This window comes from Dipodomys merriami, unplaced genomic scaffold (assembly GCF_024711535.1).
Source record: "Dipodomys merriami isolate MVZ:Mamm:240054 unplaced genomic scaffold, mDipMer1.0.p SCAF_34, whole genome shotgun sequence".
Classification (NCBI taxonomy): Eukaryota; Metazoa; Chordata; class Mammalia; order Rodentia; family Heteromyidae; genus Dipodomys; species Dipodomys merriami.
The window spans coordinates 13,932,038-13,953,798 of NW_027204937.1; the positions used below are offsets into that span (position 1 = coordinate 13,932,038).

Consider the following 21,761-nt stretch of genomic DNA (forward strand, 5'->3'; position numbering starts at 1 on the left):
TTCAAGTCCACCCTGTTGAGTTCTTCACATCTCTTACTTTCTTCTCTCTCTAGATCCGTAAGTTCTCTATGAACCATCCACCTCATTCAGAGGCTATATATAGCTGGCCACTTTCTAACATCTTTCTCTAAGTGCTTTCCTTTATGTTTCTGGAGCTTGTATTTATTCATACATAAAATTTTATCATAGCTTTCTCTACTTCTCTGTTTTCCTTACTAGATTGTAAATACAATTAGGATAAGGCTTGACTTGTAATAGTTGTTAAGCAAATATTTGTTGAATGATTTCCTTTTGTTGTTATTGGGTGTGTTTTTTTTTGCAGAGGTTGGATTTTTGGTATTGGAGATTGTACCCAGGGCCTCACATATGCTAAATACACATTTTACATACCTTCAACCCTATGAGGTACAATGAAGTGATTCTTGGAATCCCTGGTCCAGAAGAACGGCAAAAAAAAAAAAAAAATGATAGCAGGTAGATTTAGGGAACATTAGTTGTTATTGTATAGGATAAATGGAACAGAAGGAGAAGTCTTTGGCCTTGCTGGCCTAACCTGAATGTGAGAAATTAAAGAACTAAGCTGCTGATATCAGGGAGTTGGGTGAAGTGGCCCACAGACCCATGGCCAGGAAGGAGAGGAGTATCTTCTGTGCACAGTATAAAATGTTTTCTGTGAAAGATTTGTGTCTTTAGAACTAGAGGCTTGGGACTTTTCTAGAAGAGTTAACATTGTATGGCAGGAGCCTATATGTGCTGTTTATACTTATGTCATCTAGTCCTTACCACAGTTCTGTAAAATAAGTTCTTTTTATAACATTTCTTCTAGTGCCAGTACTGTGGCTTGATCTCAGGGCCTCATACTCTCACTTGACTTTTTCCGCTCAAGGCTGACTCTCTACCATTCAAGCCACACCTCTACTTCCTTTATAACATTTTTTTTTAACGAACAGAAAAACTGAAGTCCAGAAAGGGAAATTGTCAAGGGCACACAAGCTGTTATAATAGAGCAAGGATTTGAACCTAGGCATTCTGACTCTAAAAGTTTGTGTTGAACCACAGTGCTGTCCAGCCATCTGTCCTTGTTCATGGTCCATAGGGCTTTATGATCTGGTAGGAATACCTTCTTCCTTTTCTTTGTCTGTGTTGAGTGACAGCTGTGGATGCTCTCTGACACACTGGCAGTTGGATTTTGGTTTAGTATTGGAGGAGAGCTAAACATTTATGTTCATTTTGGTATGGGAATATGGTTGGTCAAGAGATGTGGCAGGTGATGTTTTGGGGCAGCCTGAATGCTTCTTTCTGGGCCACAAATTAATGAATTCTCCCATCCATTTTAAGAAAATCATAACCACCATCACTTTGGACACCTCTGTCTTGTATTGTGTTTGGAAGCACATGGGGCATTGCATTGTGCCACTAAACTTATGAGAGCCTTGCCCCTTGCCCATGAGAGTGTCAGTTGGTCCCAGCACTGAGGTGCTTCACTTTTGATTAGCAGCCTGCTGGGGGAAGGTGCTGGAGTAAGAACTCCCTGCCAGTCCTGACTTGTCTCATTTCCTGTTACTTTTATCTGTCACTGCAAGCGCTTGGGCTCCCCTCCTGAACTAATTAAGTTTGCATGTGTTTAGACACATTGCCAAATAGGGCTTAGCAAAGCGGAACTGAGCTACATCTCTTTCTGAGTAGAGAAGGTAGGGTCTATGAATACTTCTTTTACAAGGACTAGGGAGAATCATGGATGTCATGCAGTGAGTATGTGTGCAGGTGATAGACACCTGCCCTGGCCCTCCTAGGTATAGAACATCCTTCTGATTGGCTGACAGGGGCAAGTGAGAAGCCAATCTCTAGCATTCTTAGTGAACTGGACATTCTAAGGAGAATGAGAATAGAAACAGTGGGTTCCAAAATGTACCTTTTCTCCTGTGTACAAGGAAGTTCAGTGTGATCTGAGTAGTATGCTTAAGGAGTTGGGAGGGTTGTGTGCTTCCTGTTGCCAGCCTGAATATACCTAGCTCCTAGATCTACAACCACCTAAGTGGTAAACAAAGTGCAGGATGTAAGTCTATGGGAAGTATAGTAGGAACTGGGATAGCTGAAGGCCCAGTTTTCCCTTTTTTGCATAGAAGGCCAAATTCTTCCTTCTCAGTCACTTGTGAACCCTGCAGGATGGTACCAAGGGTAGAAGAATACTGTTGCCTAAAATCTCCCAACCTTGGAGGTGGGATTCAGCCTGGTGGACCATCACAGTGAAGTGATAGTTGTTGGCATGTTTTTGTGGCAGACCAAAACTTGCCTTTCCCTAGTGCCAGTTAGCCTGATGTTTGAGATGCCCTGTGGCATAGGACCCATGTACCTGGGTCCTATCCAGACAGCAGTTATGGACCTCCTATTTTCAAGTAAAGAATGAGGGTATTGCTTGCTACAAAGGTGGAAAAGCCAGCGGAAAGCCACGGTAAGGGCTTCAATCCTCAGTCCATATCAGTAGCTATGAAGCTAGTAGGTCAGCTTCCCAGTCATGAAGAAGTTCTGGAGAGGCTAAATTGCTCAGTCAGCCCAGGCTCCCAATTCACATGAAGTGCATGGTGGAAAGGGGAGGATTTTCTGGAGATTGTATAGGAATTCTGGGCCTTAGAGTTGTAGTCTAAGCTTAGAAAGAATGGGAACCAGACCTTCTGCCCTCCCTTCAGTTTCCCTAGAGCCCTCTCGTCAGCAAAGGTGCATTGGGTTAGCCCCAAGAAGGCAGCTTGAGCTGATGGGGTCATGTTTCAGCTCTGGCTAATCCAAGTCACTCGATATAAATCTCTCCCTGCTGCCTCTTCCTCCCTCCCATCCCTAACCCACAGACAGGGAAATGAATCCTGGCCCTCACCCTGAATACATCATGGCAGGCTTGCCTCTAATGAGAGAGGGCCATTCATTGTGGGGTGAAGCTCCCTGCAGAGCCTGGGATGCCATTAATTAAAGAAGAGCCACCTGAAGCCAGTCGTGCGGTGCCGCCTGCCACGCTCAGATGGAGTGGTGGTGGGGTAGCCTCGTTAGCCTGACAGCTCCTTGGGATGAGAGTTCTTGGGCTTGGAGGAGCACTCCCGCCCTGCCTGAGAGCTCAGGTACCCCTGGGGCCAGCCTACTCAGAAACATCTGACCTTCCCCTCCGTGTCCTAGGGCCTAGACCCAGGCAGCAAAGGGGCTCCTGATTTTGAGCTTGGCTAAGGATTAGTCATTTCTTATATGCTAGCCCTAGAGCAAGAACAGGTTTCTGTGGAGCCAGAACAGTCTTGGTTCCCAGCCTTTGTTCCCTTTACACTCTTTCATGTGGTCCTGATATCTTACCCTGTGACCTTCCCTTGGAGTTTTAGTTTAGGGTATTTGGTCTGCCCTAGAAGGGCTTAGGGCCTGAAGGATCTCTGGAGGGAAAAACCTGTTATCTGGTCAAGACCCACTGCTGCTGCCTGGCAGACAGAGTCTATGGTGTTCCTTTTTCTGGGCTTTTTTGGCAGTGGCTAGAAATCCGAGGCTCATCTTCTCATTATAGTAATTATATCACTGTGATTATTATAGGACCCCCCCTGAATGGAAGTGTTGTCCAGGTAAAGACAAAGATATTTCCTTAATGACTAATCAGGCTGTGAGATGTTTTTAGTTTTTGTTTTTTGTCAGTTGTGGGGCCAGAACTCTGGGCCTGGGCGCTGTCCCTCAGCAATTCATCTCTACCACTTGAGTCACAGCACCACTTCTGGCCTTTTCTGCTTATGTGGTGCTGAGGAATCGAGATGGTGAGGGTTTATGTGGTGCTTAGGCCTTCATGGTACTGAGAGGGCTTTATGCATGCAAGGCAAGCACTCTACTACTGTACCAACTTCCCAGCCCCAAGCTGTGACATGTTTAAGGCTATGACAGCCTTATCCTTTGGCCTGCTACAGAACTGGTGACTGAATAGTTCTTTACTCCTTAACTGGTCCAGAAGCAAATGTTACTGCTTAAGTTCTGGCCTCCAGATTTGATATATGAAGCTCTCTGTGACCATCCATGAGAGTCTTATCACTCACTCCTTGCTATGAAGGGCTAGGTAAGCTGAGATCTTGGCTTTAGCCCAGAATTGGGCTAGGTCAGCCAGTCTCTTCCTGACTTTTCAGGCAGAGATCCGATGTCTGTAGCTCTTCAGGGCAGTTTCTGGGAGTCTGGTCTGTGACTGAAACTGACAGACAGGCTGCTTCAGAGGGCCTCAGAACCAGCTGGCAATACCTGGACTGTTTGATAATTTCATTTTCCAAAGGGCTCACCTGTCATGGGGTGGAGCCTCCAATGCAGCCTCCCAGCAGGCCATTTCCTTATAGTCTAGAACTTAGGCCTGACTGCTCAGTATTTTGAACATATTTAGTCTTTCCAGGTCTTGGCTGTTTGCTTGAACCCATCTCCTCTGTCAGGTAGAGAGTGAAAGGTCTCAAGATGCTTAACCAGAGAGTCTTGATCTTAAGCTCCCAGGAGAAGAAAATCCCAGTTCTTGGCAAGCATTTTCCTTTGTGTAAGATACTTCTTAGATCAGTAGTTTTTTTTTTTTCTTTAACTTTTTTTTTGTGACAGGTATCAGTTTTTGGTGTTTTTTTTAATTTAAGATTTTAGTATTGAATAGACATGGTAGAACATTTGAAGTATACTATAATCTATAGTATGATAAATTTATATACAAGTATATACCTGTATTACTACCACCCAGATAAAGATCAAGAACCTTTTCCAGGAGGCACAGAAATGGACGGACAAAGGCTAAACAAATGCAGCAGTGTTACTTACTAAACACTATGTTAAAAATCAAATATACAACTTGTGGGTGGGGATGGATGGGAAAAACTAGGAGAGAGCAAGGCAAGGGGTGACATTGTCCAAAAAAATATACGCTAACTGACTTTTGTAACTGTATATCACCTTTATAATAACAATAAAATAATTTTTTTTAAAAAAAACCTTTTCCAGGGGCTGGGAAGGTGGCTCAGTGGTAGAGCGCTTGCCTTGCATGCCTGAGGCCCTGGGTTCGATTCCTCAGCACCACATAAGCAAAAAGAAAAAAGCTGGAAGTGGCGCTGTGGCTCAAGTGGTAGAGTGCTAGCCTTGAGCTGAAGAGCTGAGGAACAGCGCCCAGGGCCAGAGTTCAGGCCCCACTACCGGACCCAAAAAAAAAAAAAAAAAGAAAAAGAAAAAGAAAACCTTTTCCATCATCTCAGAAAGTTCCCTTGTGCCCCTAACCATTCAGTAATGACTTCTTTTGCCAGGTAGGATTGTTCTAATTTCTTGGTTTGTTTAATCTTTTCTTCCTTTTTCTAGCTTTCCCACCCCTTTCTCTTTCTTTCTCTCCTTCCTTCCCTCCATTTTTCCTTTCTTCCCTCCCTCCCCCTCCTTTTCTTTCCTTCCCTTTGTCCCCCTCCCACTTTGTTCCTTTCATACTAGGGTTTGATCTCAGGGCCTTGTATTTGCTAGGCAGGTAGGTGTTCTCTCACTGAGACATATACCTATTCCTTTTTTCTTTTGTTATTTTTTTCAAATAAAGTCTTGCATTTATTCCCTAGACCTTCCTGGACTATGATCCTCTTAGTTAAACTTAACCAAGTAGATGGGAAGTGAACCACCATGCCTAGTTTTTATTGGTTGAGTTGAAGACTCATGAACTTTTTTGCCCACCATGATCCTCTTGATCTCCATTTTTCACGTAGCTAGGGTTATAGATGTGAATCACAGCATCTATTCTTGACTTTCATAGCAGTTGAATCATACAAGATACACTCTTTTTGTGTTTGACTCCTTTTGCATAAAATATTTGAAGGATTAATCCATGTGATTGTGTATCAGCTTAACCTTTTTATTGCTGTGTATTCCATTGTATTACTATGCTATATTTTATTTTCCTTTCTGACAGAAAAAAATATCTACCTTCTTTAGTCATTTAGTACATGTGTGTTTATGAGTATATAAATGTTCAATTTGATAGGGATAACTCCCTAGACTTTTTAGATTGTCCCAACTCCTGTCATCCTTTAAAACACAATTCCAATTCTAATCTTTGACCTTGTGATCTTCCCTGTCTGTTCTGGAAAGTGCATTGGCCCGAGGTTATATATAGGAAGAGGTTGGTCTTGGGCCTGTGGAATGGCCCATTTCTTTCTTCTTTCAGCAGATGTGTGCTGTCTATCCACTATGTGCCCTGTACTCTATTGAGATTACAGCAGTCTAGAACATTTAGCCAACACTGTTTTCTACCTTTAGGATCTTGATGCCAGAAGAATCTTGGGCTTGCCCACCAGGCTTTTGTACCAGTGGGGTTCTGCAAGAGCAGTAGCAGTGGCTTAGTGGAACTTCTCTGGGGCTGTGAACTTTTACTTTTCTGTTCTTGATGGTAGAAGTGGTGTTAGCTGCTGTCGAGGTGCTTGGACAGAGAAAGAGTTTCTTAGGGCTTTTTTTTTTTTTTTTCCTTCCCTTCCATTATCCTAGAGTCTGATTCCCTCTGTGAAAGGAGTAAATTAATCTCCAACTTTTCTTACCTGTAAGGTGAGTGACCTCTGTTTTGTCAGCACTTGCCAATCTGTTCTCTGATTCCCAGCCAGGGTAATGGAGACATTACTTTGTACTAAAGCAAACCACCTGTTCTCCTGTGCAGATGCTGGGCAGATCCAGGTCCTGGGAAACAGGTCAGCGTGCAGGTAGCTCCTCATAGAGGCATGTGAAGGCAGAAAGGTTTTGGCCTCTTAGCTGCTTTGCTCCTAAATAGTGGTTAGCATATTCGCAAAGGAAGACTTCCTGTTATGAGACTCTTTCTAACCGCATTCATCCCAAATGGCAGACCAAAAGGTTCGGTCTGAGTAAGGTTGCTTTTTTCAGGCTCCTATAGTACTAAAAGGCTGCAGACACTCCTCAGTGAGACTTAGGGAGAAGACTTAGGGAGTAGAGGTCCTTGTAGTTGGAGGCCAGAGAATTCAGGGTTTCTGTTGGCACAGAGGTCTGTGCCTGAATGATTTGTGGATGTTTAGGACTTAGCTTTGTAGGGCTTTGGGAAGGGTAGCTATGAGTGGATAGGATAAATTCTCAGTGTCCCTGGCTAAAGGGTGACATGACTCAGACTTGATAGTTCTATAAAACTGTTTCTTCCAAACCCTTCAAGGATGTTGGTTTGGGGAAGAAAGCCAGCGAACCCAGAGAATCCCAGGAGTCTGACAGGCCTTTTTCTCTGCGATTCTTTCTTGCAGGCAGCCTGAGGCAGCCTGTCTCTTTGTTAACAGAGTGACAGCAATGTGACACCATGGAAATAATTACTAACAAATCACGGTGCTGACTGCAAACAGCTCTCTGTCTTCAGAGGCATGTCAGGGTGCATTAGAGCAGGACTGGAGGAACAGCACATAAAGGGGGGGCTGAGGCGCAGCCTGCACACAGACACTCCTGTCTTCCCCAACCCTAGCCCTTTTCTGTGATATCTGACTTCCTTGCTTTTAGCCTCTCCCCAGAAGGTCAGCTGAGGGCCATCTGGGTCAGCAAGTGGCATGTGGTTGGTCTAGCTTCATCTGGGCAGGTAGCCCGGGCTCCCATCTTTACTAAGGAGTACCTTGGTAGTAATGCGATCCAACAGTTTCCATTGTGGAACCCTCAAAACGTGGAAGAATGCTCAGTTCTCTGATTTACTTGCTGCCAGTTGAGACTAGCTTCACTTGTCGTGGTTTAGGATTTTGGAGGGTACCAGAGGGGTATCTGCTCTCTACAGGACCCAGAGTATGAGGCAAACCTTGCATCTGTGTTGGCTCAGTTCCCTTCCCCCATTAGCTCTGGTTTCTTCTTCAGTTGCCATAGTCAATTTTTGGTAAGTCGACTTTGTCCATTCCCTCTTGGTTAGCAGAGTGATTGCTCTGACTGTCAGGGCTGTAAATAATGTTTCTGGTGTGTGTGGCTGGAGGCAGCCGCGTGGGGTGTGGAGAAGAGAGGAAGGAAGGAGGAGTTGCTGTGCGATGGCTCCCTCACCCACCCCCTCCCCTCTCATACAATATTTATCCAGGGATGGGAGTCAGATGCAGTGACCTCAGGGGTCACCCAGTTAAATAGCTTCTGAACCTCCCTGCATTCTAATTGCTGCAGTTGTCCTTTGCTCTGGAGACTTCTCCTCCCTATTGTCTGCTGAGGCACACACTAATGGCTGTCCTCCCTGGCTCTGCTGGGAGGCGTGCGTGCGTGCGTGCGTGTGTGTGTGTGTGTGTGTGTGTGTGTGTGTGTGTGTGTGTGTTTGTGTATATGTGTGTGTGTGTGTTGGGGGGGCACTCATTGCTACCTTTCTTTCCCCAGGGATAAAAGAATCCAGGGCCTATTAACAAGTGGCTTTATCTAGGTGGTGCCCAATCCCCTATAACCCCTATTCTTCCCAAACCTAACTGTAGGAGACCCAGACAGTGGGCTTAGTTTTGGGGGCCAGAAGGCTGCACCTACTTTTTTTTTTTTGCATTTGCGAATTCTCTATAGGCTCCCTAAAGCCAGGAGACAGACCCTTATTACTCGGCTGACGAGCATCACCCTGTATGTCCATAGTCCCATATCCAGGTTTGGAAACTTCTAATGAGTGATGTTTTCTTTTGGAGTATTCTGCATTTGTCCAAAGATTTGTTGAATGCAATCTGTCTGGTCCCTGAAGGCAGTTTAGATGATTGATCATGGTAGCAGGTGTGTCCATGTGTTGATTTAAGAGTGTCATGTGCCTCACATCTTCAGTAGAACCTTCCTATAAATGTCAGTTACCCTCCACTGCAGCTTTTCTCTCCCAAAGAATACTTTTAGAAACTGCCATTGAAGAGGCTAACCACATGTATCTTGATGATGCTGATAGTCCGCAGTGGCCTAAAGTCAGCTCCTGTTGAGAACTGTTCTGGGCCTAGTAAGCACAGTGCCAGGAACAGAACAGGGGAGGGGAGGGTATGAGAGAAGGGGGGTCATCAGAAGGTTAAGAACAACAGCAGGTCTTGAGCACCTATAATGGAGCACACTGCTTCCAGATCTTGAGTGTAGAAGGACGCCTCTCTTCAGTGCCTCCAGAGGGCATTGCAGGCCACACAAAGACAGTCCAGCATAGGGTCAAGATGGCCACAGAACCAGGTGGAGGCTGTAGTAGACGAGCAAGGTATTTCGGAGACAACTCAAACTTAGGAGCTTCTGGTCAAAAAGAGAGTAACCGCTTCCCCTACTCTACTCTCTGCTGGGGCATCTGCCAATCAGTCTGGGGAAGAGCTCTGGCCAGATCCCAGTGGTCATTCCAGCACATGGGGCACAAGTGGGCACTGTATCCTTCCCTGAAAGGGTTGCCATAGGAAGGACATAGAGAAGGGCTTGTCCTGTTGTTTTGAGACAGGGAGACAGAAGTGGTATGTTTTTGGGTGAATATTTGTGGCATTGGGGAGGTGAATGTTATACTTTTTTCTGCAAGGTGTTTGTGATACTTGTGTGTTTCCTATGGGCTTTGTGGGGGAGAAGTGAATAGAGGTAGTTGGTAAGTGAGCTAAAAAGCTGTGGAACAGTGAGGCACTACATACAGTAGATGGTGCATTTTGGAGGCTTTGAGCAACTGTTTGGCACTAGGGATTTGAGGTTGGTTTTCCTTGGGAGGACCTGCAGCCTGGCCTCAGGGGCGTCCCTCTGCACCCGCTTGTGTTCTGGTTTCTGTTGGGAACTCTCCAGAGCAACATGTTTGGGAATACTTCCAGCTGTGCCACCAGACCCAGACGCAGGTGACGGCCTTTCATCTGTACCGTAGGGATACCAAAAGGAAATTAAATGTCATTTGCCCCCTGCACAGCAGGTCGATGCCAGATCAGACACTGCTGCTCAGAGTTGGGTAAAGGGCACCCAAGGGAAGACTTATGCTTCATCCATGTCCTCTGAGCTGTGGAGACTCCCAGGTAATGATGGCTTGGCTCACTCCCAAGGCTTTCTCTGCCTCACTAGGTTCACCCTGGCCTGAAGCCCAGCCTAGAGCTACATGGCATCTGTGGCCCATACCAGTCCAGAGAGGTATGTGTAACAGTGGAAGGGAATGGAGAGGAAAGGCAGAGCTTGGCAGAAGACACAGGAAATAGTGAGATGACAGTCCCCTTCCTCCAAAATGCTGTGTGATACTGTGAGAACCGCAGGGCTATTCAAACTTAAGGAAAAACAAAACAAAACAGAAAACTACCTGGGTTCAAGACCTAGCTCCACTACTTACTAGTTGTAGTATCTTGAAGTAGTCACATTACCACTCTTACCCTCCATTTCTTTATTTGTAAAATCATAAGCATCTCTGTCTCCTGTTGGGACTGGTACTGGAGCCCCCCTCCCTTCCTATCCTTCTCTTCCCCTTCCCTCCCCTCCCCTCACTTTCTCTCCCATCCCATCATTCTGCAGGGATTGGCTTGTAATACCTTGCCATCTCTTCTCCGCCCACCCCCCCACCATGGAGTTAGGTGAAGTTGCTATGAAGTGAAGGATGGGTGGTAAGTCTGTCTAGGGAAGGCAGAAATGGTCACCTCTCCCTACCTGGGACCTTCTCTTCTTGTCTTTGTTTCCTCAGCCAAGCATCTTAAAGTCTTTATGAGATGGTGGTAAGGCAAGGTAAGAGATTTGCCAGAGGTCCTCATTATGGGGCTCAGCTAACTTCTCCAGCCTCACACTTGAATTCTCCTTTTTGTCTGAGAGGACAACAGGGCTTGGCCCAACCTTCCCTCCACGGAAGTCCCGGGCAAGCTGTAGTCCTCAGCTCCACAGTGACAGATATAAACAGGGCTTTGGGAAAAAGATGTTTTCATACTGGAAGAGTTCTTCCTTGAAAACTCCCCACCCCCTCTTCACCCTCACCCCTCTGAAGCATGGCTGCTGCTGGTGAAATTCATTAGTGTTCCCTGACAGGCAGTGGCGACAGAGGCGCTTGCTGTCTGCTTCCTGCTCCCTCGCTCCTGTGCTCCTGCTTCACGCACACTGATATTTAAAGCTGATGGGCTGCTTATAGGCTTCTTGTACCATGACAAGTTTGGGGAGGGGCTTGGGGGAGGAAGAGACAGACAAGGAGCCAGCTGTCATGATGGTATTTCAAATAGTACTCTCTCCTGACCCTTTGCAGGCTCCAGCAAGTATATCGTCTTTCTGAAGCCTGTGGTTGGAATTGTAACCTGCAGCTGTCCCAGAGGATGAGAGCAAGTGTGGGGGCAAAGTGGGCTGAGAAGCCAGCAGTGTGTTCTCCCAGGGCTGAGAGCAGGCAGAGAGCAGTGAAGGGACAGAATGTGTACCTAAGTACTGTGCACTTGCTTGAGCAGTGTCTTCATAAGTGCTCCAAGACAATGTCCTCCCATCACCAGAAACAAGATGACCCTTTCTCACTAGTTTCTCCTAGAGCAATCAGTGCATTATTATTAAACACAGTAGTGTTTATGTTGTGGTTATTTTCTGGGTGACTACACTTGGAAGTGTCTGAATATAGGAATCAAGCTTACATAGCCTCTACCTTGAGGGTCCTGGGGCTTAGCAGTACTCATAAAAATGTATGGTGGCCAATTAAGATAGGAAGGCTTGCTATTTTGTGTTTAGAGTAGTGTCTTGACTTTTGTTTCTCCTATTCATTTGCTGAGTTTTGGAGTTTGAAGAATGAGTCCCAAGGTATCTTCTATATCCATTACTCTTCCTCATAGTCCAGGCTTCTAGGAATTCATTTTTGTAGCTGTTGAGTGATTCTAGAACTTTGCCTTTGCCTTTTTTTTGGTGATGGTGGAGCGGTGTTGCTGGTTCTGAGCACTGTCCCTAAGCTTTTTTTTTTTTTTTTTTTTTTTTTTTTTTTTTTTTTTGCTTAAGGCTAGCTCTCTCCCACTCTCATGAGCCATAGCTCCACTTGCTGCTCCTGCCCAGGAAATTGTGATTCTCAGATCTCAGCCAGCCTCCTGAGTAGCTAGGATTATAGGAGTGAAGCCATCCAGCATCTCTTTGCCTTTTAACCTTAACAAGCCTTCTCTAGTATCTCTTTCCTAAGGTCCTATCTTAGTATAGGTAGCCTAAAAGCATTTTTAAGGCCATTGCAGGTTTGGTGTCAGCTGATTTCCTTCTAAGCTGAATCCTTCCCTTGAACCTGTACTTATAAAGTATGCTTCCCTTAGCTGGCTCCTTTAAGCCTTTCACAGAGCAGGACATGGAAGTGATTTTGCTTGCTCAAGGACACATGATCACTTGTCTAACTTGTCATTTGAACAGTGGAGCCATGGTACTGGGTGGGAGTTGAACTACATTGCCTACTATCAGGAGCCTTTCCAGATCCAGGTCCAGCCATGGGGGAGGTCATTGATCAAGTAGGCCAAGCTTCTTTTTGCTTGCTCATTTAGCTTTATCAGTGCTAGTAATCCTACCATTCCACATAGCTGTCTGTCTGTCTGTAAGAGTTTACACCTTGCACATCTTCTGTTAGAGAGTGGATCCAGAATGTTTTTATGTTCTGTAGATTCAAATGTTGAGGACCTATCTCAGTACCTATAAACTGCCATCCTGGCTCTTCCCCTTCCCCCTGCCCAATATTCTCCCAACGCTATACTGCTTCTAGCTGGGATTTCTAACTTGGGGCTGATGTCTTTGGGTTGTACCTGCTTTCTCCCACCCTGTTCTTGCTGATTCTTAAAGCACTGAGTGCTAGGCCTGCCTAGGGCAGACCAGTGTTATATCTTGTGATGTGGTGCATCTCAAAGGTGAAATGAAGACTAACCAGCTTTGGTAGGTAGGAGGCTTGAGCATTAATTTTTTATACATCCACAGTGGCCAAGTGAGTAGATTTAATTATGACTCCACTTTCTACCTTCCTCCTCACAATGTGGTGGTTCAGAGCTGAAACTAAGGAACCTGTTGAAATGAGAAACCCCTATTTCCTAGCTTGACCCCCTCACTAATTCGGGTTAAATTGCTGCGCTGTTGCAGTGGTGACACATTGTGTCTGCCTCTGTTTGTATAAGAGATGCAGTGGGGGAGGATGGACCAATTTGTGCAGAGATAAAAGGTGTCACAGGCAGATAACTAACGTCCCAGCCTCGTGCCTGCTCTCATTGTTGCTCAATTTGCTCCGTGTGTAAGCCCAGCCTTTTCCTCTTTCTTCCTTCCCTCCCCTTGGTCATATTTTACCTCAGTGCCACAGTGTAATGATGCCCTGCGTAGTGGGGGAGGAGATAGGCACCTCTGGCTGACAGCCCTTTCTGATAACCAAATTCCAGCCCATCCATCACTAGCTACTCTCCTCAACTTGAGGAAAAGTGATCGTGAAAGGCGGGCCGTTCATCACCAGGGTCTGTTTATCTCCTCTGGGTAGGGAGTGGAAGGAGAAACAAAGAGCTGTGTTCCCAGCTAAGTGCTGCCCAGGCTGGGGTGGCTTGGAAATGCTGGCTACAGACTCATGCAGGCAGCTTTTGAGCTCTGACTAGATAGGACTCCCAGAGGCTTGAGAGCTTTCCTTTCTCAAGGTTCAGCCTCAGCACTAGGAGAGTAGCAGAGGAAATTGTGGTAGTTCTGTGATGGAGGACATCTGGTGACAACATTCTTTGGGAGTATATTGGAATTAGCATATGTGGAAATGGGATGGAAACAATCCCACATACCTCATAGGTATCCCTTTTCAGAATCTTCCCTATAGCTTCTCCAGGCCTGCTGCTTCCCAGTGCTGGGTCTCTAATGACTGAGGAAAACACCCTCTCCCCTACTCCACAGTTTGTTCCTACAGGTGAGCGGTGCATGTATATCTTAGTGCTGTTAGGCCATAGAACCAGCAGTCTTCTTCATTCTGAGACTCAGATCACACAGCCTTTCCAGAAAGGCAGAAATGGGTTGAGGAAAACTTCAGAGTCTGCTGGTTCCCTCTTCATTTAAGGGCTTGAGTCTTAAAATCAAGACTGACATGCATTTCTTGAGTTGGGTTTGTGTCTAAGACTTGAAGAGATAGAATTGGATAAGAAATAATGTGACCTTTTCTAAAGCACAAGGTGCCTACTCTCTGGTTGGTCCTGCCTGTTGATGCCTGTCTGCCAGTCTGTCAGTCTAACATCAGACCTGCATGGTTTCTGACTCAAGCCTAGCAGCTCTCCCCCCAGCTTTGTTCACCTAATCTTCAAAGCTGAGCTCTTGTTCACAATGGCTCTACCTTGGCCATACCCATTAGCATGGGGGGGGGGGGGAGTTTCCCTTAATGAGCTACTCCCCAGTGTTGGCTGGGGCTGAGCTAGCTACACCTGTTTGCTATCAGGGCTGTCTGGGCCAAGCCAGAACAGCTCAGTTTGCAGGTGGTAGAGTTGAATGAGGTTGGGGTAGGAAAGTCTGGGTTCCTTTTGCTTTGTTGTCTATGCTTATTGGAAGAGATGGTTTTCTGTACCTCTTTTCTCCCATATTGTTCTCTTATTTCTAGGCAAAAGAGACCTGCCTGCTAGCCAACTTATTATTTAAAAGAAATAACAAAGCAACTTTTCTAACTTCCTCTGATGTAAAAATGAGGAATCTTGTGGTAGAGTCTGATGCTCTGTTCTGATGACCCTGATGGGCCAATGTAATAAAGCAGGGCCACATGATAAATGCCAAGGGTAGAAGCTCTCTCAGGCTCTAAGCCCTCAGTGTCTGTAAAGTGATCATGTACCTTGGTTAAGAACCCACAGGCAGGACTGGGGAGGGGGGTTTCCTTAAAGGGAGCCCCTTAAATTCATGAAACTGAAGGAAGTTTTGATTTGGTGGTGGGGCCGGGTGAGGGGGGGAATCCATTCCTTTTTATGGCTTGGACATAATTGGATATTTTCTATTGGCCATTGGTGATGTCATTCTGACCCTCATAAAGAAGGGGAAATCACACCTGTGGACTCGATGCATAAAATTTCATTGGGCAACAGTAATAAGCATGGCCAGATGATGTTTGGGCAGTTGGGGAGTTTTGTGCCCAGTGAATCCAGCTGCATGGAGACCTGGGTACCATAAATTTCCCTGCACATTCATGCCCGCAAGCTAGTCCAGGGCCCACTGCCAGTGGCTCTTGTGATCGGTGTCTGGTAGGAACTTAACAACATTCAGACTCTTTGTGCCACAGAGACTTTTGCTCCTTTTCCTTTTTTTTTTCTTTTTGGTGGTACTGGGATTTGAACTCAGGGCCTGTCACTTGGTAGGCTGATGTTCTACTTGAGATGGAGGTGTGCTTTTGACTAATTATTTTCAAGATAGGATCTTAAGAACTTTTCTGCAGGCTGGCCTTGAATCATGATCCTTCTACTCTCAGCCTACATACCTCCCAGGTAGTTAGGTTTACAGGTGTGAGGCATTAGTACCCATCTCTTTCCCCAATTCATGGAATCACATATTCACTGGTACCCACTGACCCTAGCCTCCAGCTGATAAGAACCTCTAATGGAGGGATGACGTTGAGCATTAACCACCATTCTACCTGCCTGAGTCTTTGCCTTCCCAGAGATTGCAAGATCTCTAAATGAATCTATACAACCAGAGCCTTTGCAGGCAGAAGACTTAGCATCTACTTGTAGTTCTGTTCTTGGTTTGATACATGATTGTTCAAACCTTTTTCTTCCCTGAGTCTCAGTTTCTTTTTTTGTGTAGAGGATACTGGCCATTCTGCCTTGCTAATATAGTTAATTTCTTGGTGTACTCTAATATGGGACATAGTTGTGTGATAGAAATATGTAGCTGTCTTCCCATGAGACACTTGGGAGTTCAGGTTGGCCCTTAGTTCCATGTCTGTCATGAAGATGGGGCTAGGCCCTGCTACATGTGTACTTTGTTTCTTAGGCCATAAAACTGAAACATTCAGAGGACTACTCAACAACCTGAATGTTAGTTCTTCTGAATGAGACTGATAATTCTCCTCTTGCCATGCTTCAGTCAGCATGGGTATAGAAGGACATTCAGGGCTGCTGCTGAGCTATATTCAGTCATGGATGTGTATCTAGCCCAGTAATCTGTCCTCCAAGTGGTCCTTCTGGTATAGATCCTCCAAAGGAGCAAGCAGGATCCTACTGAGGGATAACCTCCCTAACTACGTAGAAGTGTGTATAGCTGGTATGTACTATATTTTTGAAATCTCACTGAAGAGACATCCCTTTGTCCTCCAGCCCTAGCTAGAGCTAATAGGACTCCTGGTCTGTGTCAATGAAAAGAGCTCAGATGCTGAAAATGGCCCAGGGAAAAATAAGATAAAGACTCCCTGCCTTTTGCTGCCCAGTCTCCCATGCTATTCTGCTTCTAGTGGACTCTTCACCTTGACCTTGGTGTGATTTTTCTAAAACAGCTGAGCTCAGCAAGCATTTTCACAAACATCAAGAATAAGGAATATGAAAGAAAAATGAAAAAAAAACCAAGACAATTATTCAGTCAGATTAATTTTACTTTCCAGATAATTATATTCTAGCTCCTAAGGCCACCTCTTATCCTTGTAAACCTTGTCTGATATCCCCATATCCTTGGTCCTTGACTCTACATGAGAATATCCTCTCTGATACCCCTTCGTCCTCTTGGTCTCAGCCAGAATTCTCTACCAGAAAACTAACTGATTATGGTTAATATCACTGTTCCACCTGGATGTTTGAATGAAACCTATACCTCAGTAAGATATTTTGGATCTTATAAAAATGAGTCCTTAGGGGTTCAGAGGTATCATTCAAGTGGTAGAGTGCTTGCTAGGCAAGCACAAGGCCCAGAGTTCAAATCCCAGTACTGCTAGAATAAGAAAAGAAAATGAAGTAAAAGTGAATACATACTATACTGCCTGAGACATGGTAAGTGTTTGAAGGGTGATGGATGGAAGGCTGAACTGACTCAGTTGGATTCTTGTACCCAAACTTTCAAAGAAAGGAGTTTCTTATTCCTAACCTATTCTATACTTTGCAGGCTCCCTCTTCCCTCTCCCATCTAGCCCAATGATACTGACATTCCTTTCACCAAGATCAATTTTGACTTCCTTCCTCCTTACTAAATCTGTTGGGGTTTTCTTTGCTCTTGTCTTGCTTGACCACTTTATGATCTAGATTTAAGTTTTATATACATATGTATGTATATAAACATATATGTTTATATATCTAACTTAAATATAGGTTTATATGTATCAAACATAAACAGAAAAGGGAAGTATGCTTCCATAATTTAGGCTCACTATAGGTAATGTGATGTGGGATCATAAGAGTATGTGTGACCTTGGTTGGGCATCTGATATTCTAAAAAAGAGAGTGAGTTGGGTGAGTCCTTGTCTTTTGAAGAACTCTGAAAAGAGGTAAGGGGATGTGGCCTGCAGACTGGACTCTCAGATCTTAGAAGGTAATCTTGTTCTCTTCACATACCTCAGACTCAGAAGAGGAATTGTGAGAAGGCAAGTTTTAGTTTAGTATTTAAAAGTTGCTCTAAACTAGAGTTCAAAATTACAATTGGCTGCTGCTTGATATATGAATTTCTCATGTGTGGCAATCGTCTGGTAAAAGTGGTTTTATTTTAGATCAGTGAAAATAAGACATAAGCCTAGGCCGTCTGCTCACCTCACCTTGTATTATTATTCTTCCTAGGCTATCTTGTCTATTATTGTGATTTTAATTTTACTTACATTAATGAATCATCATCTGTAGTCCAGATCTGTCTTCAAATATGTGTATGTGTTCCTCCTAGACATTGTTCCACTACCAAATGTTCCACAGATCTTAGACTCAATAAACATTGATTGTTTACCATGTTATCAAGAATTTATCTAAAACTGCATTTGTCCTGTCTTTTTCCAGAAGATTACCAAGAGTAGGACTGTGGGAGCAGCCTATCCCAATTTGGGTAGACAGGGATACACTGTATGCAGAAAACTTGAAATTAATAAGAAAATTGATCAAATTGGGTAGCAGGTATGCTCTCTGTGCCATTGCCTCTTACTATATATGTATCTCAGTATCATAAAGCTAGCTGTCTTAGTCTGTTTTGTTCCACTGTAACATAATATTGAGACAGGGTAATTTATAAACAATAGGGTTTTTTTTTGTTTTTGTTTTTGTTTTTTTTGCCAGTCGTGGGTCTTGAACTCTGGGCCTGGGCACTGTCCCTGAGCTCTTCAGCTCAAGTCTAGCACTTGAGCCACAGCACCACTTCTGGTTTTTTGGTGATTATTTGGAGATAAGAGTCTCATGGACTTTGTTGCCTGGGCTGGCTTTGAGCCTCGATCCTCAGATCTCAGCCTCCTGAGTAGCCAGGGTTACTGGCATGAGCCACCAGCACCTGGCTGGCATTTATTCTTTTACACATTTAAGGCTTGGGAAGTCCCAAGTTGAGGGAGCCACATCTGAGGAGGGCCTTCATGCCGTATCATCCCATGGTAGAAAGTAGAAGGGCAGAGGGTACATATGAGGAAGAGGGGATGGGGAGAGGGAGATAAGGAAAGAGAGGGAGATACAGACAGAGAAAAGGAGCTGAACTCTGTGTGTGTGTGTGTGTGTGTGTGTGTGTGTGTGTGTGTGTGTGTGTGTGTGTGTGTGTGTGTGTGTGTGTGTGTGTGTTCTAGTACTGAGACTTGAACTCAGGGCTTGGGCACTGTCCCTTAGCTTTTTCATTCAAGGCTAGTGCTCTGAAAAGGAGCTGAACTCTGTGTGTGTGTGTGTGTGTGTGTGTGTGTGTGTGTGTGTGTGTATGTGTGTGTGTGTGTTCTAGTACTGAGACTTGAACTCAGGGCTTGGGCACTATCCCTTAGCTTTTTCATTCAAGGCTAGTGCTCTGAAAAGGAGCTGAACTCTGTGTGTGTGTGTGTGTGTGTGTGTGTGTGTGTGTGTGTGTGTGTGTGTGTGTGTGTGTGTGTGTGTGTGTGTGTGTGTGTGTGTGTGTGTGTGTGTGTGTGTGTGTGTGTGTGTGTGTGTGTGTGTTCTAGTACTGAGACTTGAACTCAGGGCTTGGGCACTGTCCCTTAGCTTTTTCATTCAAGGCTAGTGCTCTGATCCCTTGAGCCACAGCTCCACTTCTGGCTTTTTGCTGGTTAATTGGAGATAAGTGTATTAAGGACTTTATTGCCCAGGCTGGCTTCAGATATCAGCCTCCTGAGTAACTAGGATTATAGGCATGAGCCACCTGCATTGAACATTATGTTTCTAACACGTGAACTTCCAATATGATCAAGCCATAGCATTAACCAAGGTACTAGTCTTTAACTTGGCTCCACTGTTCCCCTTGTTGGGATCAATGTTAGCTCTCTGTTACTGTCACAAAGTACCTGAGAATCATCTTAAAACAGGCAATTGTTTTGGAACATCATGGTTTCAGAGGTTTTAGTCCATGGTTGCTTGTCTTTGCTGCTTTGGGCCTGTGGCAACTCAGTCCATGATGCCACAGCATGCAATGAAGGAGGACTGTTTACCTCATGACTCTCTGAGAGAGACTCTGCTTCTTTGAAGAGTCCCTGCCCATCTATCTATATATCATGTGTTGTGTTTTTGGTTTTTTTCCTCCTGCTTTGTATCTCTACCTCTCTGCTTTGGGGTCAGACAGAACTAAGTTCAGTTTTTAGTACTATCAATTTGGGGGGGGGGGTTGTTGTTGTTGTTGTTGTTTTGGTCGTGGGGCTTGAACTGGAGGCCTGGGCGCTGTCCCTGAGCTCTTCAACTCAAGGTTAGCACTTCCGGCCTTTTCTGTTTATGTGGTGCTGAGGAATCGAACCCAGGGCCTCATGTATGCAAGGCAAGCACTCTACCACTGAGCCACCTTCCCAGCCCCAGTACTATCGATTTTGATCTGTGGGATATTGGATAATGTCTCTCAATCTCCTTTTCTTCTCTATAAAACATAGATAACAGTTCATGCCTTACAGCATCATTTTGAAGATTAAATATGAAGCATGTAAGTAAGGCACTTGACATACTATAGGTCTTCAGAAAACATTACCTGTTGATATTATTATTATTATTTTGTTACTTGGGGGGCTTGAACTCAAGGTCTAGGCTCTGTCCCTGAGTTCTTTTGCTCAAGGCTAGCACTCTACCATTTTGAGCCACAGTACCACTTCTGGTCTTCTGGTGGTTAATTGGAGATTTAAAAAAAATCTCATGGACTTTCCTGCCCAGGCTGACTTTGAACCTCAATCCTCAGATTACAGCCTCCTGAGTAGCCAGGATTATGAGCCACTGGTACCTGGCCTGCTGATATTATTTTGATGGGGTCTCCAGGCACACACATTTGAATCTTAGGGAAGGAGTTGTGTTTATGGTGCTAGAGGTAGAATAACTTTCTTGGTGACAAAAACCCATGGCTAAAGCATTAGCTTCTGAAACCTGTTTTGTCATGTATTGGACTTTCTAGCTTAAGACTCATCCTTTCATCCAACTTATTCTCTCTTCTCTTTCTTGTAGGCTCCCAGGACAGTGCCAGTACTTGGGCCTGCCAGTGGCAGATTACTTCAAGCAGTGGATTAATCTGAAAAAGGTACTGTTTGAACTTTACCCAGAGCCTTGCTCTGGTTTTTCTGTGCCTATGAGCTCCCCTTCCATCTCTGTTATCTTTTTTTGTTCTTTCTTTCAGCATCCCTTTTCCCTCTTTTCCTAGGTAATATGTGGTGAAATGTTGTAATTATTCCTGGGAGTGGACAGCTGTATGGGGCTAGGATACTGGGTAGAGTATGAATCACTGTCCTAGTTGGAATCACACAGACATGCAGAAGTCTTAGTTAAGGGATTTTCTAGGGTTCTAAATCAGAGCTGAGTCTCTGGGCTGAGTCATGTTGTCTCTAGAAGAGATGTTGTCCTAGCTGTGCCTCTGGGAAAGCATTCTCCTTTGATGTCCTTAGAACTGTGTGCTCTGAGCCTCCTGATATCTTCATATTTCCCTCTAGTTGGGAAGAAAGACTTGTTCAAGTTGGCTTTGGTCCATCTGGTTCCAGTAGTGCCTTGCTCATGTGGGAACCTAAAGCTCATGGACCCTAAAGTTTGGTTCCCTTTGGGCACAAATGAAGGGCCAGGCACTAATGCACACTAAGTACTTGGCAAGTTGCCATGAGGTTGGGAAGGAGCTGTGTAGTTAGTATAGAAAATGAATTATTTAGAAAACTGTGCTTTACTAGTTTTACTAGTGCAATACATCCTACATGAGCAGAAGAAAGGATGTGTAAAGTAGACTCACCAGATCTTGCTCTTGAGATCTTTGATGTGGTAGAGTTGGTCTACAGGAGACCGACTCTCCATAAATCAATCTGATATAAAGACAATCATTCTTCTTTTTTTTTTTTTGGTCCGGTCATGGGCCTGAACTCTGGGCCTAGGCGCTGTCCCTCAGCTCTTCAGCTCAAGGCTAGCACTCTACCACTTGAGCCACAGCGCCACTTCCGGCTTTTTTATTTTTGCTTATGTGGTGCTGAGGAAACGAACCCAGGGCCTCATGCATGCGAGGCAAGCACTCTACCACTGAGCCACCTTCCCAGCCCAAAGACAATCTTTCTTTTCCTGGAGCAGCCTCAAAAATCTCATGCCAAGGGTTAGCTTAGTAGCTCCTAGGAAGTTGGATAAAGGTAAAACACACCAGACACCATGGTGAGGGCTCCTGGAAGCTCAGAAAAGAGATCATTAAGGAATCAGGGTAAATATTGTGAGGATTTGGATCTTAAACTGTGGAATGAAGAAGATGTATCAAGTTACCAGGAGAATGCTTTCTAGGCATATATTGTAGGAGTACAGATACTTTTCATATGTGTAGCTGGAGCTAAAGGAGCATATGGAGCAGTAGGAAAAAAGTTCTACACTGAGAATGACTACGGACTTGGT

At 44.8% G+C, this 21,761-nt stretch overlaps 1 protein-coding gene across 9 annotated transcripts in view; it reads left to right on the forward strand.

Moving 5' to 3' along the window:
• The window catches only part of LOC138803420 (ERI1 exoribonuclease 3), a 134,823-nt gene that overhangs the window by 50,082 nt on the left and 62,980 nt on the right, over window positions 1-21,761 (forward strand). For all 9 annotated transcript variants that reach the window (XM_069987398.1, XM_069987401.1, XM_069987403.1 and 6 more), the window contains one exon: window positions 20,358-20,430. In XM_069987398.1, coding sequence (XP_069843499.1) covers window positions 20,358-20,430 — 73 coding nt within the window. The remainder of the gene's footprint in view (window positions 1-20,357; window positions 20,431-21,761) is intronic.